Here is a 21,242-nt window from a genome sequence, read left to right as displayed (position 1 = left end):
GCGCGAATATTTATTAATTAAAAATTATATTGATTTCCGCAAATTATTGTTAACACGAATATCGTCAAAATTAAGATTTTTAGAATTCCTATTTCTCTTCTAACATCACTTTTTCTAAGGAAGCCTACTTTCCACAATACTATATTATAGAGATTCTCGTTTGTCTTTATTTGTAATTAATATATTGTTTGCAACTATGAACATTATATTAAATATACGTGTAATTGCTATCGAATAAAATTTATAAGAACTATACGTGGTATTAATTACATTGTCATGTTACATGTTGCATGTTACATTTTGTAATAGTGGCACTGCATCAGACGGCCCTGAAGTACTAGTGTTGGTAACAAGTGGCTGTTCTATTCTCAATCGCTCTGCGGAGCACAAATCGTTTAGAGAACGATCATTCTTTAAACATGCGTTTAAAGACATTTTGATTTGCATAGAGATGCTTTATTTATTGCACTGTCACTCCTAAGTTCAAGGTGGGTGTGAATATATTGCGTTCCACGCGTTTTATCGCTTCAATAAGTACACATTGCTGAAATTATACATTTTTGTAATCGTGTATAAAAACAATGAGTACTTAATGCGTATTTCTAATATAATTGAATGTCCCTAATTTTTATTTAATTTTAACAGTATTATACTATTTATGCTGTCTGAAGGATATGGATCCAGGTATTTTATTAAGGAAAATAGATCATTATCACATTTGTAGTATCTTGTATGTACATTTAGTAGTAATCAATTATTTGTCAAATATCAGTTATGTAGGTTGAATTATTTTTACAAATTGCTCAAAATGATTTATAAATTTCATCATTTGTACAATTGTGTCATTTGTGTAACACAAATTTTTCAAAACACATAGTAATCAATGTGTATGTAAATATGTTAATCGCATATAAGTGTATTACAAAATAGTTTGCTTTAAACAGGTTATAAGGTTTACCAATTTTTTATATTGTTGTGTTTTCCATTTTACTAGAAAACAAAAGCAAAGATACAGTTGTTAAAGTAACAGATTGGTTACGTGGAATTTGGGAGATGAGGCGTCAAAATGGTCCGGTTCAACAATGGATAGATTCCATACCGTCACCTATAAAATCAAGCTTCTCAATAAAAAATGAACATCAAAGGGAACTAACTGAAAAGCCTAATATCTCACTGTTACAAACAGAGCCTAAAGATATTCCATGTTTTAAAGGAACAAAACAGCCAAGTATGACTGTTTCAGCACCTATAAATGTTCCTAGTACAACATCAACGAATAATGCAACAGGCCTACCAAGGTATTCAATGAAAAAGAAAAAAAAAAGAAAAAAAAAGAAAAAAAAAATAGAAAATATAATTTGCATAATATAATTGTATTTGTATAATTTTTCATTCATAGCTCATTACCTCATAAGCTGATGCGTGATCCTAGTTTACAATCTGATAGTAGTCACTGCAGTAGCGTAGAAAGTTTACTAGAATTAAGAAAGGCAGATCCAGAAGCAATTTTACTTGGCCTTGGATTTGGTGGTTGCTCAAATAGCCCACAAGAAAATGGTTCTTTTTCTCGAATACCAAAAAGATTTTTACAACCATCAAAATTGAAAGGAATAGCTATCAATGATTTTATGAAGCAACAACAAGAAACTAGCGAATCCTTTGATTCTGTATCATTAGGATATAGAGGTTTAACAGGTAAAACATTTATGAGAAATTAATTAATTAATAGCCAAAGTAGATACATAATAGAAAATTAAATGAAAAAACTATAATTTAATAGTTCTTGCATTTAACAGTAAACAGTTAGAATGAAGAACTGTAAATAAAATGCTATAAATTGAGTAAGTCTGTTATATAAATGGTAATTTTATAGGAAGCAATGGCACATTATCTGTGTCTAAACTTATACCACATCGCAGACATTCTGGACCAATTAATGTTGTAAGTCTTGCGACTGTTAGGCTTTTTCAGTGACATTTCTTTTTATTTGCAGAATCGAAATTTGAAGTTTGTAATGTGTTGTACGAAATACAAACTATTTATTTTAATCGTTTTTCTATTATGTTCAAGCATCTGTGCTTACGAACTTTCCCAAGTATTTTGTTCATTATAAATAGTAAGAGAATGTAACATGCATGAAATAAGTGTTACATTACTAATCACAGAAGTACATACTTATTGTGAGAATGAGTTTTTAATTCTTATTTATTTTGTATTAAATAATCACAGTAATATTTGAAATTTTGTTATATTAACAACAACATTGACAAAACTGTTTCCTATTTTTTTTTGTTTTCTTAATTTTTAATACGTACGCTATAAATTATAGAGTTCTTATAATTTGCATCTTTGTTGTTAACAATATACACGTATTGTTTTAGTTATTATCGCTTCTCTAAATGTTATATACTTATTGTTATTGTCATTATTATGTAGCATGTAACAGTTTATATTACTATATTTAATTGCTGGAAAACATTGAATAACTTATTTCTTTTATTTCAAAGGATCGCCGTACGTAGCGCCCTCGGAAATTGTACAAAAAATTGTACAGCGCTTACGAGAACATGAAAGTCATGAACACGATCCGTATGCAACATATAATTCTTATGAACAGTATAGTCCGTTACAGTGTAATGGTACAACACTGTCTGTACTGTCTCCTGATAATAGACAATTTTTGGAACGACCGCGTTCAAAAAGTCCTGATATGCGTAATAAGCGTATGATTATTGGTAAGAATTCATTATTTTTATATTTTTATTCCTTCAAGTATTTTATAAACACGTTGTTTGTTTAGCACTATGTTGTTGTTTGAAAATTTTAATATTTTAGGACAAAAGTCATTTGCATTCGGGCACGATGGTGATCTAATCGAAATTGACCCATCTGATGCAAATAGGTCGCCTCGAGATGACTCAAACGATTCTAATACTATAAAAAATTCGGAAACATCCGATGATTTACAAAACAGCGATACTAATCACTGCAAAATCACAGAAACAGAGAAAGTAATACCAAAGCGATTATTGTTCGAGGATAGTATTGAATTTGATAACATCGATATCGATTCGTCGATACAAACATATAAAGAAAATTCAAATACGCAAAATACAAACTTTGATGAAAATACTGATTGTAAAGAAGATGTATCTTTAAACGTAACTTCATATAATTTGAGTGATGTCCGAAGGGCCAGCTCTGGATCTTGCGATACAAAGATAGAAAAGGTTTCATTGACAGTACAAAGAAGAAGATACAGCGACGGCTTCGTTCAAACTACCGAAAATACTAACGAAACTAATCTGATACGAAAAAGAAAAACTTTGAAACGACAGACTAGAATAAGTGACACGCATACGATAACAGATTATTGTGATTCAAAAGCGTGTATTCCTGATACTATACAACACAAAGAATTAGAATGTAACTTGCATAAAAAAACTGATGCTTCTGAGCACAATGAAAGTATTCGGATAAAATTAACGCAAAATATCAATGAAAATGTAAACGTAAAAGCTGAAAATGAAAATGAAAATCGCATTATAAAATGTTCTTCACATATATTTTCCGAAGATACGAGTAACTGTATACAATCTGATAGTAGCAGTAGTAGTTTAATTAAAAGAGAACGGCAACAAGATAACAATGAATGTTGTGTTGAGAAGAACCGGTCTGTAAATCAAGAGGAAGAAACAACTTGTTGTTGTCATTCTGGTACTAAAAAATATTGGAAAAAGATGGAGAAAATTATTCAAGAAAATAAGAACTTGGAAAGTATGGTAGCAAAAAATAGGAGAGAAATGCGAGAAATTCGAGAAATGTTAAGCAGCGTGTTATCCGTACGATTAGAACCTGGTTTTTAATTTGAATGTAGCAATATAGTATATCACGTAAAAAGGTTTACTCGTGAAAAGTACGTGAACAATAATTGAGCATTAAAGTTTTATGATATATGTAAAACTTTTAAATTTGTTACAGCAAAATACATATCTACAATTATTTGTTGTATACTCGCGTTCCAGATAAATAACTGCTCTACGTATATGCATAACGAAAACGATTCACAAAATTATCTCAGGAAGTGATAAGTACCATAAAAGATATTGATGCCAATATTTTATATACCATATATAAACATCTTTATTTATAACAGAGCTATAATTCGTTCAATGAGAGATCATACTCTTAACTTGGTGGCACTTCGTGATCATTTACACAGCGGACAAAGATATATTCGAATAGAGGAAACGAGTGATAACGTCGAAGGCCGAAGCGTATACTGAATACATATGTAAATATGTATGTACGTATAAGATCTCTGGATATACATACGCTAGGTGCCACTCTGCGCTTGCGCAGACGAAAAATCGTACGACAAGTATAGTCTTTTCTTGAACGAATATTTTTATGATTTAAATTATGAATAAAGATGTAAATGTTTTGTTAGAATTTCAAATTTTATTTTTCATCGAATATGAATAAGATTTATAGAATGTTCTATATTTGATATGACATTTATGATTAATGTATATTTGTTTCTATTATCACAAGTAATTGTAATATTTCGTTATGTTTGAAAATTATTATTATTATTATTAGATTATTATCTATTTGTTACTTTCACAACATATTTTATATTTGCCTTATGTTGAATTTTCTACCTTAATGTTACGTTAACATTTGAATAACTTTATGTCTGTTTAATTTTGTGTAATATATATATGAATACGTTAAAATTCTAAGCGCAATTAAAATATTGTTTTGTAATTTTGCATTTCATAAATAATGGTACACTAAAAATAATGGCAGTTACAGAGATATCTACATATTGTCAGGACAGAAAGTTGGAAATCTAGTCTAAAACAAGCTTTCACAGTAGCAATGGAGTTTCAGCAATATTACTGTTTCTTGATTGGTATCTAAATACGTACGACGTAATTACTTACTGATATTTCACACTGTTTTGTGCGATATTTATGGAGTGTTTAATATATTTTAGACATAAATGAAAGATGAAAATATGATTGAATCAACATTGATAGTATTTTCAAGTTTGCTTTGGATGAAAAGCAAAAAGATCTGTTTTATCGTATTTTAACGTTTGTACTTTTTACTTTTAAAGGCATATGCTCTAAAAAGATGTAACGATCTTTGAAATTTACGACCAAGAATAAAAACAAAATATAATTTTGTATAAAATCAACTATTTTTAATGCTCAAATATGTATATACTCTTCTTACTATTACTATGAATTAAATAATTTTATCGGAGTTGTTGATATTTCTAACAGAAACTTTTCCCGACATAATTATATATAATTATTATAAGAATTTTATTTGGTCGTTATTGATTAAGAGTGAATTTAAAAACTTTTTTAAGATGTTACCAAAACTTTATGTAACAAAATTCTTACACTTATTCGTTTGTTGCTTTTTTCCTTCCAACATATCATTTAATATTAACATGTTAAAATTTGTAATACAAATTGTAATTCACAGTATGCGCCCACATTCCAATAAATTTAAGTTTTACAAACAGGAGAGGAGCTCTGTAAAAAATCTGTACAAATAATATAGGAATAATGAATAAACAATTAACACGATTAGTTTTTACTCTTTTTTTCTTTTTTTCATGTACGTGAACCATATTTTTATCCATAAAGCTAGATCGAAATAACATACCACTGAACATGAATTATGACAGCACAATTAATTTCTTACTCATATTGTTATCAACACAAATCGAGTATACATAATGTTTATAGCTACGAAACATTTGGAAAATTTAAATACAAAATTAAAAACAATATGATTTTTTAAACGAATTTACACGACAATAGGAACACAAAACCACAACGGTAACTGACACTGTGATTTGTTTTCTACACCTAACATTCTGTCTTGATGATGGAAAGTAACACGAAATTTTAGTTATCGAAAGAGTTTCTTTATCAGAAAATATCAAATAATAAAATGAATCTTATGTTGCATTGCAAGAATAGCAAATTATTTAAAATAAAAGATTTAAACTTTTGCCGAGTTTATAAAATATGAAATACAAAATGTGAGTGGATGTTGCTTAAGAAATTGGATAATCATGCAGATTTATAGGTAGCTTTACTATTAATCCTTTTGCTTTTAATGCCGGTATCCGCAAGTCGGACTACGGGTACAAACTTTAACATCATGATTGATATTTTTTTTTCAATAAAGTGAACAAATACGTATAATGTAATGTTTATATACAACATATCGAAGAAGGAGAAAATTAAACTTTGAATAGGAATAAATTTGATATAAAGTCATTCAAAGTCAACTGTATGGCAGCATACATACTACGTATCATTATCATTACTATTTGCGTCAAATTTAATACAAGTAGAAACAGACAATACAAAGATATTAGAAAGTCATAAAAACCATATTGTAGCGTTATTGTTCCGCGAGTGGATAGATAAGCAACGAATGCTACCGTAGCGAAAGGATTAATTCAACTGTTATCAAGTATTTGACAAAACCACCAATTATTTGCAAAGCTACCCCCGTTATTAATGAACTGAGATTCATGGTCCACTCAATGTTACTTTTAAACACGAATCTGCTAGAATATCATCTTGTAAATTGTATTCATGTGTTGGCATAACATGTTTGTGTAGTGTTGATGTGTACCTGTGAATGTAAATGTATTCTTCCTTAGCATACCTTAAAATGTATATAAACAAATATGATCAAACATGATCTATATTTAGTCTTCTTTTTCGTCCCTAAAAGAAAAGAAAGCGATTGTTGTTACTGCGTGATTATTTATGACCAAAGAGAATATTATAGTGAAAAAAAAAAAAAAAAAACATACTTTACAACTTCTGATTGTTGTTGTTGATCAAGATGAAGTTCAACAATTGTTTCTGTTCTACTTTGCACTTTGAAAGTTACTTGTGCAGCCAAGTATTTATCTTTGTTATTCACCGACCAACCAGAGTACTAAACGAAAAAAGAAAAACATTTATGTATAAATATTTTTGAAAAAGATGATTATTACGCTAAGTAAGTATTCAGGACAGAAACTTACTGTAGATGTGCTTTTGTACAATGTTTTTCCATCTTCCTTAAAGGGTAAAAACTTTTGAAGCAACGCTTTCCCATCTATCCTCCACAATGTTGGTTCTGTATTACCTCCAATGTCTCCTTTTGCAACAACGAACGCGCCAGACTACAATAATTGATACAGACGATGAAGCCCCTGTTCATTGTCATTACAATACTTGTAACCTTTCGTTCTTACAGGTCTTAAAATATTAACTTACAGTAAAATCTTTTGGAGTTTCTCCCGATGATTCGTTAAAGCTGTTATCATCAGAATCTTCTTCATCTTCATCTTCTTTTTCATCTTCTTCTTTCTTTGATCGCCTTTTTCTTTTGGGTTTTTTCCCTGAATCAGAATCAGATTCTTCATCTTCTTCGTCATCTTCCTCTTCATCCTCCTCTTCTTCCTCCTCCTCTTCTTCTTCCGAATGTTGTCGTTTTTTAGCAGATTCTCTTTGAGGTCTTTTCTTAGCGCCGCTCTAAATAATATCAATAAATGTATTGTAATAAATAAACGTGTATGGGTATACCGAAGAATTTAAACGGATACGAAATTGTGGTTGAAAATAATATATGGTATTTCACAGTAACGATGTTAAAATACAACGTCAACGATAATGCTGATTACTTTGAAACGGAAAATATTTAATAAACAAAGTACAGATAGAAACATGATAAAACGTATTAGAATTGTATTGTTTTGAAAAATTCATTGACCGGCGCCACCGACCGGCCGGCAAGGATAACTTGTCGGCGTAACACTGTTCCAACCATAACTATAACTTTCTTATAGAAAGTACGATTTAACGATTAATTTTATATTTATGTTAAAAATGTAACAAATTTGTTCTGACGATATTCGATAGACGGAACATTCAATTAACGGGCAACAGATTTGATATTAGATCCGTTGGATAGCGTACCGTATAGTTACGGTTTCAACGGAAAACTACATACATGCATAACTGATTTCTGTTTTCTCCTTATCTGTTTTATCATAATTGATTAAAAGGATTTATTTTTGGTAATTTGGAAACAGAGTATACAATCAGAGGGAGAAATGGAAATGTTTGAAATAACAAGTTCACTTTCTTAACGAGAAATATTGATATATATATATATATATATATATATACTTTTACCAAGGAAAAGTGGAAAAAATTGAATTAAAATTCCGGCTGACAGATCTTTATTCGTGTACTATACGACGACGCGTTATAAACTAAGTCAGGAACGATCGAACTGACAGGAAGTATAGCGAAAAGGTAAAAAAGTAGAGTCGATCGGGAAGTAGGAAAAAGATTTTCTAGATAACAGCAAACGAAGAGGAAAGTATCGGCATAGCGTGGGCTTACTTCGGCTCCGGCCTCAGGAGTCCACTCTTCCTCAGAAGCTCCTTCTACCTCTTCTGGATCATCCGCGGAATATTCATCCTCGTCCGACACGTCCTTAGTTTTCTTCATATTGCTTTTTCGCGAAATGTTTGCAGATTTTCCCAATGGGGCTCACCGAATAAAAGAAAACTCACACGACCACGTATAAACCGACGAATTACGTGCGCGACTACCGCAAACAATATGGCGGTGTATGGCGGTGGGAACTGGTTATCACGCATATCCTGCTGCGCAGCCGGAAGCGACGCGTGCTTCGCGATTTCCTGCGCGTATTCGTATAACCGCGAAATATTATAATTTTCAAATAACAGATATCTACTTACTTACTTACTTACTTACTTACTTACTTACATAGGTAAGACAATTTGTAGAATGTTTGTTATTCGCTCGAACTGTGAACAGTGTTTAGAACAGTGTTGAAATAGTGAAGAATAGAAAAACGATAATAAAAGATTGAAATAAGGTAGGAAACGAAACGTAAAGATTTGTATTTGATTTAACTAACATATAGTGAGAACGAGAACGGTTTGAATGCAGCGGGACAAACGTGTATTTTTTACAATCCATTAGATAGATATTTTTCAACTAAATATCCATAACTATATGTATGGTTAAACAATGATTCTTTATACGAATTTTAGTAGGTTCTTTTCAATTCGAAATGTTTGACGGGTCAGGTCGATACGAGAATTGGCGCATGCGTTATATATGTATATCCCAGTATAGGACGCTCCCTTTGGTATTCAAGGTAGTGAAAAACTTTTCACAGGGGCAACAAGCGGTCTCAGAAAAGAAGGAAATATGTTTGAACTTTATGGAATGGATAAAGACGGTATGGTTTACCGATCTCCACCACCGAGAAGAAAAGAAGTCGATATATTAGAGGTAACTGGTTAAATCTCACTAATTTATCTAGTGATTCCTTGGTACGCGTTTATTAAATCGTCTAAAAAACCTTGATAGTTGGACTTTTTTGTAAAATATAAGAAGGAAATGAAGATAATTTTTCATAATTTATGGAAAAAAATGAAATTGCTTGTGTGTGCATATCTTTGTAGACTTGTTTGCAACTATCGTCTCCAGAATTAATGAGAAAATTGCCTAACGGTGATGCGATACACCATGCAAAGGAAAGCAGCGTTTCTACTTCTTTGGATAAGGATAAAGATCCAGCTAAAGAAAGGGGTATGAATCGTCTGTATCGAGGAGGAGGAGGACAACGACGACGTTGATTTTTCTTCCATTTTTCTAATTTCACACATTAACAAAGCAATTTGGTGTACACGCAGGACGGAGTATGCTGAGGAAGTGGATAGTGATGACGGGTTTCTTTTTCCTTGGATGTGCCTTGGTCGCCGGTATAGGATTACCTTTAGCTTTAGAATTACGCAGCTCGCATTTATTAGAAGCTAGACTTCAAGTTGTACGACGAATGCTGTCCGAAATTCCTCTGATCGATGGGTAAGCGATCAACCTGTACATATGTATGTATGTATGTATGTATGTATGTATGTATGTATGATCAATTTGTTTTCCAGTTATTAACGTTTAAAAATTCGAGTAAAAAGCGCCAGACACCTGCAACCCGCTCAGCACCGACGACCGAACGTCAGGTCAGCAGGGGTCGGTACAGTCATAACCAAGAATCGAAGCCGCATGCCGCAGTACCGAGAAAAAGAATAGCACGAGGTAAGTTTCTACTATTCGACGATTCTTGGTTACGACTGTACCGACCCCTGCTGACCTGACGTTCGGTCGTCGGTGCTGAGCGGGTTGCAGGTTTCTGGCGCTTTTTACTCGAATTTTTAAACGTTAATAACTGGAAAACAAAGGCATAAACGCAATTTCGTTATTCTTGATTTTCGTCTTATTTTGATCCCTAGAATCACCCCCTAAAATATTGCCCACATGTTGTCGAACATCCTGTATAGTACAAGTATGTAGTTGTCCGGTGAAGGAGAACAGAAAGGGAACAGAAAGGGAACAGAAAGGGAACAGAAAGCGAAGAGAAACTAAAGAGAAATAACGTTTCAGGCACAATGATTTTGCTTGGAATCTTCGAAAGCATCGAGGAAACACAAAGTTGAAAGACTTTCCGTTCGACGAGAATTTGTCAGAAAATGCGAGTTGGGGCTCGGAATGGCAAACCGACTTGGTACGATTACAGCAGGGTATCGTCGGTGGACAATTTTGGTCGGTTTACGTTCCTTGCGAGGCACAATTTCTCGACGCGGTGCAGCTTACCCTAGAACAGATAGACGTGGTGCGTAGACTGGCGTCGAGGTATCCAAAGAGAATAAGGCTGGTGAGAAACAGCACGGAGCTGGAAAAAGCGCACAAGGATGGCGTGATAGGGAGTTTGGTGGGAATCGAAGGTGGCCACAGTATCGGTACGTCGATGGCGGTGTTGAGAAGTTTCCATCGGCTCGGGGCACGTTACATGACTCTGACGTACAAATGTAATACTCCGTGGTAAGTTTCGGGAAATCAGGGCAAGATCGGTGATTTGGGAAAAAGCATAGAAGAAGTAATGAAAGGTATTTCGATCGTTCTCTCAGGGCAGATTCGTGCTCCGTAGAAGATCCGAATTCCGATGCGTCGTTAGATTTTCACAGCAACGGATTGTCGTTGTTCGGCAAAGCGGTGGTTAAAGAACTAAATCGATTGGGAATGCTGGTCGATTTGTCGCACGTGTCGATCAGGACGATGAGGGATGCCCTGGCAGTAACGAAAGCACCGGTGATATTCTCTCACAGCGCGGCTAGAGCGCTTTGCAATTCATCCAGCAACGTTCCGGACGATATGCTGCGTAACTTGGTGAGGAAAGAAAGTTAAACGAAATGAAATCATCTTCCGATTGACCTTCTTCGATCCTTACTTTCCCAGCCGTTCTTCCCTCTCGATAAGGGATATTGTTTTTATTTTAGTCGGTGAACGGTGGTCTGGTTATGGTCAGCTTCGATAGCGGGCATTTAAGCTGCGGTGATAAAGCCTCCATGTACGATATTATAGGTACGCGTGGGTGAGCGCGCGCGCTTAAGCGTGCCTGAAATAATATTACATATTATTATTAACAATAAGAAAAGAGAGGGACGAAGCCGTGTTGCGAAAACGATCCGTGTACATACATACTTGTCTTTGCAGCTCATATCAATCATATACGGCGAATAGCTGGCGTTAACCACGTGGGTCTCGGAGCCGGTTACGACGGAATACTAAGGTGGGTGAACACGATCAGCTAATTTATCGCGAAGAAAACCATCAGCTACATATTTACATAGGATTAACCTCGCCCCTGTGTTCAGTCCACCGGTAGAGCTTCCGGACGTTTCCAGTTATCCCCTGTTACTAGCCGAATTGACGCGAGACCGAAGATGGTCAGCCTCGGACATCAAGAAGTTGGTCGGTGGAAATCTGTTGAGGGTTTTGAAAGAAGTGGAAAATCACGCGGTTACGGTGTCGCATCACTCTCCGGCGGAAGAATTGATTTCTCAGCAGTTGATCGAAGATACCGCTTACTGCAGATATCACGACGAGTAAAACGCGTTTCGTACCTCTTTCCTACCGTTTCCTACCGTTTCGTACCATTACGTCTTTGTACCTGGATTATTACTCTGTTTTTGCATTTTTAATAAAGTAGTCTTACAGATTCTCTGAATCGTTCTTTTCTCATTTACCCTCCTCTTGTTCAGCACTTTTCTTTTATCGCTAAAGAAAACGTGGTTTATCGGGAACCAGGCAATAACCAGCTTGAAAACGAGTAGGCACGATTCACTAAGATTTTCAAGTTTTCCAAAGACGTTTCTTCGAAATAAAAAGAAAGCACGCGTCAGCCGAATATGTATCGCTATTAAACGCACGATTGCTTTAGCGACCAAAATAGGTGCTGCCTGTTGAGTCAATTTATTGTACCTTGTGGTACGTCTTGTTAGATCGCGTTCATCATCCGCGTGGAATCTATGTCGAAGCAATTATTTAATATTCATATTCGTTGCACCGTACTAACGAGTCCTATTGAAGGTAACTTTTAACGATACCTAAAAAAATATAGGTACATATTTGGACCTTAATCTTCTTCATTGTTTTTCAACGATCTCGGACAACTGGAAACGATAGCGATTCAACTTTCGACCTTACCGCCTCGACGACACCGCGTTGAATCCAATGCATCCATTGAAAAAGCTCGTGTTTGTCCGATAATTGTGAACTTATTTCGTAATTATCTCGACGGCTAGTCGTGATAAACGTTCCAACGAAATCTCTATTTTCCTCAAAATCGCCTGTGTCACCGAAATACATAGGAACCAAAAGTGTTTTTATTCGATGATACGGATAACGGACATCGTCGCGTCCGTCGCGTCGCGTCGCGTCGTCGCGTTAGTTCGAAACGAGAGCGTATCGACAAACGACACAATTGATCTGCTTGCATAATTAGCTAGTATACGCGTTATCGCGTGGCGTGTTATCGCAATACTCGATAAACAATAACGTATAGCGAATCGAAAGTTATACGAAAAAAGTGATAAGAGAGAAGCGATAGAGACGCTTCTCGAGTGCTCGTCTGACGGCAAATACCGACCGCTCCTCAAATCCCTCGACTTTTTAAAAGATTGCTTATGATCGCTTATTATATGGCCGACGACGCGACGACGATGCGCGACGATACTCGACGATATTTACCGATTACATATGTACCACGACCACAGGAATGTATACGCGCGGCTACAAAACCCTGGTAGAAAAATTTACTGTCAGTTTCGAATTTGGAATTTAGAGTTTAGAGTTTAGAGTTTAGAGTTTAGAGTTTAGAGTTTAGAGTTTAGAGAAGGGGAGAAAAGATTGGCAACGTAAAAATAGATGGAAATTGATCGCGAACGAGCGCAGACAAAACAAAGGGAAGAGCGTGGAGAAGCTTACAGTTCACAGTTGTATGTATTTCTATCGGTAATGAGCGCGGGCGGAGACGCGCGCGTTACAAGGCGCCAGTAGCAAAGAAGCAAAGAAGCAAAGAAGCAAAGAAGCAAAGAAAAGCCGTTCCTGAAACGAGACGGTTTTGTGGCGCGGAAGTGGTAGGGGATTCGAAGATTACACTCACTCGTTTGCAAGCCAAAAGATCAGTTTGGTCTAACATCGGTTTCGCGTCGCATCTTTTTCGAGATTCTAAACTGTACCTACCTACTTACGAATGCCGTGTGCGAGTTCCGATAAAAACACGTCCAAAGAAGAATTGACGGATGGGAGAAGAGAGCGTGAGATTTCAAGATCGCGTCGAGAAGAAATTATCGAAATCTTAAAAAGATCGGTGTCGAAATTTTACTCTATCCGAAGCAAATTATTAAAATTAGTATGCTTTTACAACGGACATAGAGGATTCAGTAAGATCAATTGACAGGTGAGTTTTCTTATAAACAATCGTTAAAAGCGAGAAAAACGATCGAAGAAATTTGTAAGAAATCTCGGCGGAAAAGGAAATAGGCACAGCTTGTGACAGTGAACTCGGGCGTAAATTGCGAGCACGTGTTTCTCGTATATGTACTTGGTTTACGCGTCGCGTCGCCTCCCAATCACCGTAATCCCATCGAACGCGAGAGATCTCGCAAAAATAGCACCCTCTAATTTCGCACACACTAAAACGACCATCGTGCGTTAATATTCCAACGTTTGTCACGAAAACAAAGACGTTTCTTAGACGTTAGATCTAATGATTGGCCATGCGCATCCGATCGATCGATCGATTGTTCTTTCCTTCTGTTAACGAGCACGAGGTATCTTCCGATTTCGATTCGATTCGATTCGTTTCGTTTCGTTTCGTTTCTGCTCGATCAAGCGTTTTCGTCAATCATCGTTTATTTCAGACAAGCAGTCAGTCGGTTAACGGAGAAATCAAACCGGACAGAAGAAGTGGAAAAGAAGATGAAGTATAAGGTGAGACCTTCTTTCGAGCCTTTATTCTATTCGCGCATACGTGCGTTTTACCTTCTTCCTTGTATCGAAGGTGAGGCCGAAGTATGACGAGTAATAGCGATTGTTGTCACGAGCTTATTTTTATATGTATCATCGTTGTGTAAGTTACTTAACTATACCGTATATGTCAGTGTTATGCAATTGTGCGCCATGAGGTGTTCTTTGAAAAAAACGAAAAGAAGCGAAAAGAAGCGAAAAGAAGCGGGATACAAAGTTGTTCCGTAGCCACAGAAAAGCGTACGATACAAACAACTGGTTATCGTTAAAATTACCACCGACGCGACGATTCCTAGAACAATATTAGTCATTGAGAAAGACACGTATCGCGAGGATGGAGATGGACCGGTAAAGGCGGTGAAGAAAACGATTTACTATAATTATAATATTCCTTGATCGAACAAACTTGAAGGTGGCGATCATCGTGGTAATTGGATGACGTAGAAAATTATTCTGTTTCTTTCCAATACACGTGTTGCTTTAACTTTAAAGCGAAATTTCTGGAAGACTTTAATGGAAGAGTTCTGAACAGAAATACGGAACGCTTCGATTTATCTGGAATTTTTATTGTGCGCGGCCAACTCAAGATGTGTTACTTTATCGCATCGATAAAGTTGTGCCAATCTGCGAATGGAAAGCTTCCTAAATATGTATAATCATTTTCCTTTCTCATCTAGGTAAACGATCCCGAGGACGATGAAAGAAACAGCACGGATAGGACCAAGAGAAACGCGACAATGTTGTGGTAATTAACTCTTCTTGTCCTCCCCCCCTTTCAGTAGGATTACTTTTTAACGCGTGGCCTAGTTATCGAGGATCTTTTTAATTGGTTCAAACAGGCAATACGGTCACGGAGAGAAGAAGAAATTGAGCGGAAAAGAGACGAGGTTGGCGATGATCGTTGGTTTGTTAACGGTTACGGTGATCGCATTGCTGGTAACGCTGACCTTACAAATAGCTATTTTCCGTAAAGAAGAATACACAGAGGACATGTGTCAAAGCGATGAATGCGTAAAGACAGGTACTACATATACTATAAAATATAAAAGCAAGGTTTTCATGTGTCAGAATGAATTACCCACCGATACGAGTTTTCAATTTCAAATCTTCTTACTTATTTCTTACACAACGAGCGTTCATGCGAAACAACAATTGCTTTGACGTTCCAGCCGCTAGGATAATAGAGGCGATCAACAGATCCGTCGATCCTTGCGATGATTTCTACAAGTTCGCTTGCGGTGGTTGGATTTCGAAAAATCCTATACCGCAAAGCCAAACTTCGTGGGATCAGTTGAGCCTTCTCAGGGAACGACTGTTAAACGATTTGAGAATACTTTTGGAGGAATCGGACGAAGGCAATCATTTGAAATCGATCAAATTAGCTCGAACTTTGTACAAATCCTGTATGGACACAGGTAAGAAACGAAAAGGTGCTTCTGTTCGTCCGATCAGAGTATTGAACGGGATCGTTACAGCGAGCGTCGAAGCATTGGGTCTAAAACCTATCCACGATGCGCTGACCAGTTTGGGTTTGCCGAAAGATCCAGCTATGCAAGACGAGATCTCGTCAGATTTCGATCTTCCAAAAATTGCTGGGACGGTGCAGCGAGTTTTGGGTTTGGATCTTTTTCTAAACTTTTACGTCAGCGAGGATCTTCGGGACACGAGGAAAAACAGAATGATGGTACGCGTAGCTGTGGTAACGATTAACCAGAGATATCGGTAATAATAAATTATTAGTCGATTTTTAGATCGAACAAGTCTCTCCAGGATTCAGCGAGCGTTATCTTCTTGATCCACAACGATTCGAATCGGAATTAACCGAATACAAGGAATACGTAAAATCTATGATGCAACTGGCTGGAGCAGGAAACAGGAGCCTCGATTTTGCCGAGGAAATTTTAGAGTTTAGCACAAAGATCGCAAAGGTAAGCGTAAACTAGGATAATACTTTGGAATTTTCCTTAAACACAGATTTCTTCAGATCATGGCGACAGCGGAGGAAAGGCGTAGCGATAAACATTTGATTCACGACGTGACGATCAACGCGTTGCAACAACTTACAGACGAGCAAGTGCAACAGGTGAATACGAGGGGAAACGAATTACGAATAAATTAACTATCAACTACTTTTTTTAATCAACCTTTCAGTGGAATTGGACGCGCTACGTGAAAAGCGTGTTCAATAACACGAATGTGACGATAGATACCGAAGTGGATCGCGTGCTGGTCATGGATCTAAGATATTTGCAACGATTACCTGAACTACTAGCAATCACTCGAACCGTTACGATAGGTATAAACCATTATACATACTTGTATTTCTTCAAGTATGATAGATATTCAAGTACGATTGAAAGATCTTGCAAATTTTCAGCGAGATTCGTATGGTGGAGCGTTTATTCGACGGTCGCTCCATTGACGTTGCAACGATTTCGCGATTTAGGTTTCCAATTTTCACAAAAAGTTTTCGGCTTGAAAGAGAAGACACCCCGATGGAAAGCGTGTACCGGAAGCGCGAATGCAAATTTCGGGATGGCTCTCAGTTACGTTTACGCGCGTAAATATTTCAACGAACGAGCTCGCAAGAAGGTAGTCTCGTTTTCTTTTCTTTCTTTCTTTCTTTCTTTCTTTCTTTCTTCCTTGAAACATTCGAATTTTTGAATACACCAAGAGGCTCTGGAAATGTTGTTGGATGTGAAAGCTGCGTTTGAAGAGATGCTCACCGAATTAGATTGGATGGACGTTGATACGAGAACTCGAGCACACAACAAGTTGAACGCGATAAGACCGTTCGTAGGAATTCCAGAATGGATCAACAACTCGACAAAGTTGGAGAAATTTCACGAAGGGGTAAGTTTTCTTTTCCTTTTCCTTTTCCTTTATCATTCGAAAACGGATGTTCGACTTATCGTAGATGGAGGTAATACCGGAACGATTGTTTGATACGTTCTTGAAGCTGACCGACGTAGGAATTAAGAAAAGTTTAAACAGTTTACGCGAAAAGCCGAATAAAAATCGCTGGATAACAACTGGTACGACGGTGAATGCGTTTTACAGTGCGATTTTAAACTCTGTTAGTAAGTAATCTAGAGTCTCATTGGATAAGTAAATCTTTCTTTCGTTTCCTATTTGTATTCGATTTACTCAATTTACTTGCAGCTTTTCCAGCGGGTATTCTGCATCCACCCTTCTATGGAAATGGATTAGAGTAGGTATCAACGAGCGATATACGTATACATACAGGGTGTTCGACAACAGGTGGGCAAAATTTTAAGGGGTGATTCTAGGGATCAGAATAACGAAATAGCGTTTTGCGGCTTTGTTTTCCAATAATTAACGTTTAAAAATTAGAGTGAAAAGCACCTGAAACCTGTAACCCGCCCAGCACCGACGACTGAACGTCAGGTCAGTCGGGGTCGGTACAGAATAGCACGAGGTTTCTACTATTCAACGATTCTTGGTTATGACTGTACCAACCCCTGCCGACCTGACGTTCAGTCGTCGGTGCTGGCCGGGTTGCAGGTTTCAGGGGCTTTTACTCATATTTTTAAACGTTAATTACTTGAAAACAAAGCCGCAAAACGCTATTTCGTTATTCTGATCCCTAGAATCACCCCTTAAAATTTTGCCCACCTGTTGTCGAACACCCTGTATATACAGATAACGCTAACGATTACGTAACTACGTACGATAGGTGTATCAACTACGGTGCCATGGGTGCTATAATGGGCCACGAACTTACCCACGGATTCGACGATCAAGGTATCGAGTCGACGACCGTTAATATTAATCGCAAAGATTCGTAAGCTGATCATTACCTCGATTGAAGTAACTGACAATTAGTTATCCTTTTTATACGAGCCTATACGCTTTAGCATTACAAGTATTCTTTTTCTTTCTTTTTCTATCAGGTCGTAGATACGACGAAAACGGAAATATTAAGCAATGGTGGAGCGATGAGACGTTGCAACATTACCACCAGAAGGTTGAGTGTATAATTAAACAATATAGTAGTTATCGTTTACCGGAGCTAGGCAATAATTTTACGGTGAGTATCATCCTTGTACGAGAGAGGAATCAAAGAAATGTGCCAAATACTATTGGCACTATCATATGTAATTACTGATAATCCAACAAATTGCTATTATGTAGGTGAACGGCTTTAATACCCAAGGTGAAAACATTGCCGATAACGGTGGCATACGAGAAGCTTTTAGAGCTTACCAAAGGCTTCAAAAGAGAAGTGATAATCGATTAGTGGTTTTACCTGGTCTTGCCGGATATACTCAAGAACAGTTGTTCTTCGTCGGTTTTGCACAAGTAAGCTGATCCGAAAAACCTTTTTGGCTTATTGCAATAATTCAAGATTCCACTGAAAACGTAACAAAAAACACGTTCAAGTTGTTTCTACTGTTAACTTAACGTAATACGTAAATTATATTATGTATATTATGTAATAATTTCTTGTCAAGTATAAAGTTAACGTATTTGTTGTATAGGTATGGTGCGGTAATTATACGAACGGCGCGTTAAAGTTGAAACTAACAGAAGGAGTCCACGCACCGAATCATTTTAGAGTGATTGGAACTTTATCGAATAACCAAGATTTCGCTAAAGCATGGAATTGTCCGACCGGAAGTCCAATGAATCCACCTGACAAGTGTATTTTGTGGTAACTGAACAAGCATCGTTCCCAGTGCACATTGCACATCCACCGCACAAAACGTTAAAAGACCAAAATCATTGTCTCATTTCTGTACGCTCTGTAATATACATATACACAATAAAACATATATTGATCGTAAAGTTATAAAAACAGACTTATTTGTAGGAACTAACGTGGAACTTGACATGACAATTTTTTTAGTAAATTTTACGTCCCATAAATGTTGAATTCGGTCATCATTCATTGTTTTTTTCTTCTTTTTCTTTAAACCCATTCCACTCTCTTTCATACTCGTTTCCTTTTTTCTTTTCTTTAGAAGAACGTCGGTGACGTTGCTTTCTTTCGATTGCCTCAACTTTACATTTGTCCCATTAAATGTTACGGCATTCGAGTCTAAAACACTTTTCTTTACTCTCTTAACTTTCTTTACGGCTATATTATTATTTTCTTCTATTGGTATCAAGTGCTTCTTTCTTTTTTTATTCAAAGTAACGTTTTCGTCGTTTATATTCGAGAACTTGCTTCTCTTTTTGGGAATATCATCGGTTATTACATCGTCTTCTCTTTTTTTCTTTTTTACGATCGATTTCTTCTTCTTTTTCTCTCGAACGTTTGACTCTTGTGCCTCTTCTATGCCTCTCCTTTTTTTACACTTCTGCTCTATGAATTTTTTTGGAGAAGCATCGATCGACCTTACTTCCCAATCACCCTCCTTTTCGATAATAACTTCTTGACGAAGCTTAAATCTATTTTTTCTCAGTACCTCTTCTTCTTTCTTTTCGTCTTCCTTTTCCTCTTCCTCTTCCTCTTCCTCTTCCTCTTCCTCTTCTTCCTCATCCAGTTTAACTTTATTCTTATTGTATAGAAAATTTTTATACGGCATTGCGAGAGACAGACAAGTAATTCTGGCACCGCAATTAACATTTTTCAGCATATGCAATTTATGTTTACTATATCTCCAAAGCTTAATTTCGCCGGAACTAGAAGCGGTAACTAATAAATCGTCCATAAAAGCCATACATTTAACTCGAGAATCGTGCGCTAAAGCTTTCAGAGTTTGTACAGACTTTTCAAGATCGTAAAACTTTATCTGACCATTTTCCAGACCAACCGCGATCAAATCATCCCTTAAAAATTCCACGCAAATTATCTTTGCGTCAAACTTGATTTCGCTATCGATTCCTGCCAACTCGACCGAGTATACGTCTATCCTTTGATTAACGGCAAGTAAATACTTCTCTCCGTTTGGACTCCACTTGAGAATATTAACATTTTTAGCATCCAACTTTAACCTTGGTACTAAATTTGTCGCGTACGCTTGTCTTCCCTTAACCAAGTTCCATGTTCTAAGTATACCATCGGCTCCTGTAGAGAGTGCTATTTTTCCTGTCGGATGAATAGCTAAAGTGTTTACACCTAAACCTTTATGCGCTTTTTGCCAATGTTTTTCCATTTGCCAATTACCGCATCTAATGGCAGCTATAGTTCCATCGTTGCTACATGTAAAAAGATGAGATGCTTCTGGGGTAAACGCGATGCAATTAACGGTATCTATATAAAAAGAAAAGTCATGAATATTTACATAATAGTTTATCATGATAGATATAAGCATTTCTACATACCGTTATGATGCATTAATCTACCAGATTCTATTCTGTATCGCATATCGTATAAATAAATAGAATCATCTGCTCCACCAGAAGCTAAGTAATATTTATTGTTTGCGACAGAGCGCACGCTACTCGTATGATTATGAGTTGCAAATGTTCTTTCCATTTTGTATTCCTGTAAGTTCATTGATTAGTTAGTCGATAAAATCATACCAAATATATTAATTATTAAAAGATATAGTTGTAACAAATAAAAATATAACCTATATAACAATGCGAACTTACATTAACGATATTATCTACTTTGTAACCGAGCAAATATTGCTCGTACGTTCCCACCACTATTTCAAAAGGGTTCATCATCTTCAAATTTAAGCAGATTTCAATACACAACTATATACCTATTATTTTTATTATTCGAAAAATTAAAATGTTTCAAACGAGATAAGTAAATATTCTTCACATACACTCCAACCAACGTGCTCCGACGTTAATGGACGTCAAACCTGGTTTTCACTGCTC

General features: G+C 36.3%; 5 protein-coding genes across 13 annotated transcripts; 3 read left to right on the top strand and 2 right to left on the bottom strand.

Annotated features, from left to right (window-relative positions):
- The first annotated feature begins 36 nt into the window (after nucleotides 1–36).
- Nucleotides 37–5,606, top strand: LOC114878319. Of its 4 annotated transcripts, none has more exons than XM_029191952.2 (6): nucleotides 37–488; nucleotides 646–684; nucleotides 995–1,298; nucleotides 1,400–1,695; nucleotides 2,508–2,735; nucleotides 2,836–5,606. In XM_029191952.2, exons 2-6 carry the CDS (start codon nucleotides 675–677, stop codon nucleotides 3,864–3,866), a joined length of 1,869 nt encoding a protein of 622 aa, XP_029047785.1. In that variant the 5' UTR covers nucleotides 37–488; nucleotides 646–674; the 3' UTR covers nucleotides 3,867–5,606. The 4 variants fall into 4 exon arrangements, with proteins under 4 accessions (XP_029047785.1, XP_029047787.1, XP_029047788.1 ...); XM_029191954.2 differs by having other exon boundaries at nucleotides 38–488; nucleotides 646–730; XM_029191955.2 differs by lacking the exon at nucleotides 646–684 and having other exon boundaries at nucleotides 38–488.
- Nucleotides 5,607–8,669, bottom strand: LOC114878332 (nucleolin-like). Its single transcript, XM_029191981.1, has 5 exons — nucleotides 8,442–8,669; nucleotides 7,308–7,565; nucleotides 7,073–7,213; nucleotides 6,857–6,984; nucleotides 5,607–6,767 (listed from the first exon to the last, which is right to left on the bottom strand). The coding sequence occupies exons 1-5, from the start codon at nucleotides 8,547–8,549 to the stop codon at nucleotides 6,749–6,751; spliced, it is 654 nt and encodes a 217-aa protein (XP_029047814.1). The 5' UTR covers nucleotides 8,550–8,669; the 3' UTR covers nucleotides 5,607–6,748.
- A 122-nt stretch (nucleotides 8,670–8,791) lies between these two features.
- LOC114878325 (dipeptidase 1-like) lies at nucleotides 8,792–11,737 on the top strand. Its single transcript, XM_029191971.2, has 7 exons — nucleotides 8,792–9,365; nucleotides 9,539–9,665; nucleotides 9,770–9,941; nucleotides 10,515–10,952; nucleotides 11,039–11,297; nucleotides 11,408–11,492; nucleotides 11,625–11,737. Exons 1-7 carry the CDS (start codon nucleotides 9,282–9,284, stop codon nucleotides 11,720–11,722), a joined length of 1,263 nt encoding a protein of 420 aa, XP_029047804.1. The 5' UTR covers nucleotides 8,792–9,281; the 3' UTR covers nucleotides 11,723–11,737.
- Nucleotides 11,738–13,410: 1,673 nt separating this feature from the next.
- Nucleotides 13,411–19,250, top strand: LOC114878318 (endothelin-converting enzyme 1-like). 5 transcript variants are annotated; one of them, XM_029191950.2, is made up of 17 exons: nucleotides 13,431–13,872; nucleotides 14,336–14,405; nucleotides 15,119–15,186; nucleotides 15,281–15,462; nucleotides 15,611–15,856; nucleotides 15,917–16,125; nucleotides 16,193–16,369; nucleotides 16,426–16,524; nucleotides 16,593–16,737; nucleotides 16,819–17,033; nucleotides 17,118–17,294; nucleotides 17,359–17,521; nucleotides 17,604–17,652; nucleotides 18,139–18,206; nucleotides 18,356–18,492; nucleotides 18,597–18,764; nucleotides 18,944–19,250. In XM_029191950.2, the coding sequence occupies exons 2-17, from the start codon at nucleotides 14,394–14,396 to the stop codon at nucleotides 19,118–19,120; spliced, it is 2,292 nt and encodes a 763-aa protein (XP_029047783.1). In that variant the 5' UTR covers nucleotides 13,431–13,872; nucleotides 14,336–14,393; the 3' UTR covers nucleotides 19,121–19,250. The 5 variants fall into 5 exon arrangements, with proteins under 5 accessions (XP_046142363.1, XP_046142364.1, XP_029047782.1 ...); XM_029191949.2 differs by having other exon boundaries at nucleotides 13,427–13,872; nucleotides 15,611–16,125; XM_029191951.2 differs by lacking the exon at nucleotides 14,336–14,405 and having other exon boundaries at nucleotides 13,427–13,872; nucleotides 15,611–16,125.
- On the bottom strand, nucleotides 19,119–21,232 carry LOC114878323 (p21-activated protein kinase-interacting protein 1-like). 2 transcript variants are annotated; one of them, XM_046286411.1, is made up of 4 exons: nucleotides 21,006–21,232; nucleotides 20,733–20,895; nucleotides 19,284–20,661; nucleotides 19,119–19,207 (listed from the first exon to the last, which is right to left on the bottom strand). In XM_046286411.1, the coding sequence occupies exons 1-4, from the start codon at nucleotides 21,081–21,083 to the stop codon at nucleotides 19,171–19,173; spliced, it is 1,656 nt and encodes a 551-aa protein (XP_046142367.1). In that variant the 5' UTR covers nucleotides 21,084–21,232; the 3' UTR covers nucleotides 19,119–19,170. The 2 variants fall into 2 exon arrangements, with proteins under 2 accessions (XP_046142367.1, XP_029047795.2); XM_029191962.2 differs by having other exon boundaries at nucleotides 19,193–20,661.
- Between the last annotated feature and the right edge of the window lie 10 nt (nucleotides 21,233–21,242).

This window comes from Osmia bicornis, chromosome 7 (genome assembly GCF_907164935.1).
Source record: "Osmia bicornis bicornis chromosome 7, iOsmBic2.1, whole genome shotgun sequence".
NCBI lineage: Eukaryota > Metazoa > Arthropoda > Insecta > Hymenoptera > Megachilidae > Osmia > Osmia bicornis.
Note: the sequence above shows the minus strand (reverse complement) of the source record. Positions and strands in the feature narration are given on the sequence as shown.

Bases quoted from the DNA above. Each gene is read 5' to 3' on its own strand.
- LOC114878319 (XM_029191952.2), top strand. The intron at 1,696-2,507 runs GTAAAACATTTA...TTTATTTCAAAG, and splicing joins AGGATATAGAGGTTTAACAG to GATCGCCGTACGTAGCGCCC. The intron at 2,736-2,835 runs GTAAGAATTCAT...TTAATATTTTAG, and splicing joins TAATAAGCGTATGATTATTG to GACAAAAGTCATTTGCATTC.
- LOC114878332 (XM_029191981.1), bottom strand. From the start codon at position 8,549: ATGAAGAAAACTAAGGACGTGTCGGACGAGGATGAATATTCCGCGGAT. The intron at 7,214-7,307 runs GTAAGTTAATAT...CAATTATTGTAG, and splicing joins AAACTCCAAAAGATTTTACT to TCTGGCGCGTTCGTTGTTGC. The intron at 6,985-7,072 runs GTAAGTTTCTGT...TTTTTCGTTTAG, and splicing joins TGTACAAAAGCACATCTACA to TACTCTGGTTGGTCGGTGAA.
- LOC114878325 (XM_029191971.2), top strand. From the start codon at position 9,282: ATGTTTGAACTTTATGGAATGGATAAAGACGGTATGGTTTACCGATCT. The intron at 9,942-10,514 runs GTAAGCGATCAA...ATAACGTTTCAG, and splicing joins GAAATTCCTCTGATCGATGG to GCACAATGATTTTGCTTGGA. The intron at 11,493-11,624 runs GTACGCGTGGGT...TTGTCTTTGCAG, and splicing joins CTCCATGTACGATATTATAG to CTCATATCAATCATATACGG.
- LOC114878318 (XM_029191949.2), top strand. The intron at 16,126-16,192 runs GTACGCGTAGCT...GTCGATTTTTAG, and splicing joins CGAGGAAAAACAGAATGATG to ATCGAACAAGTCTCTCCAGG. The intron at 16,525-16,592 runs GTGAATACGAGG...TCAACCTTTCAG, and splicing joins CAGACGAGCAAGTGCAACAG to TGGAATTGGACGCGCTACGT.
- LOC114878323 (XM_029191962.2), bottom strand. From the start codon at position 21,083: ATGATGAACCCTTTTGAAATAGTGGTGGGAACGTACGAGCAATATTTG. The intron at 20,896-21,005 runs GTAAGTTCGCAT...ATGAACTTACAG, and splicing joins AAGTAGATAATATCGTTAAT to GAATACAAAATGGAAAGAAC. The intron at 20,662-20,732 runs GTATGTAGAAAT...CTTTTTATATAG, and splicing joins TAGATTAATGCATCATAACG to ATACCGTTAATTGCATCGCG.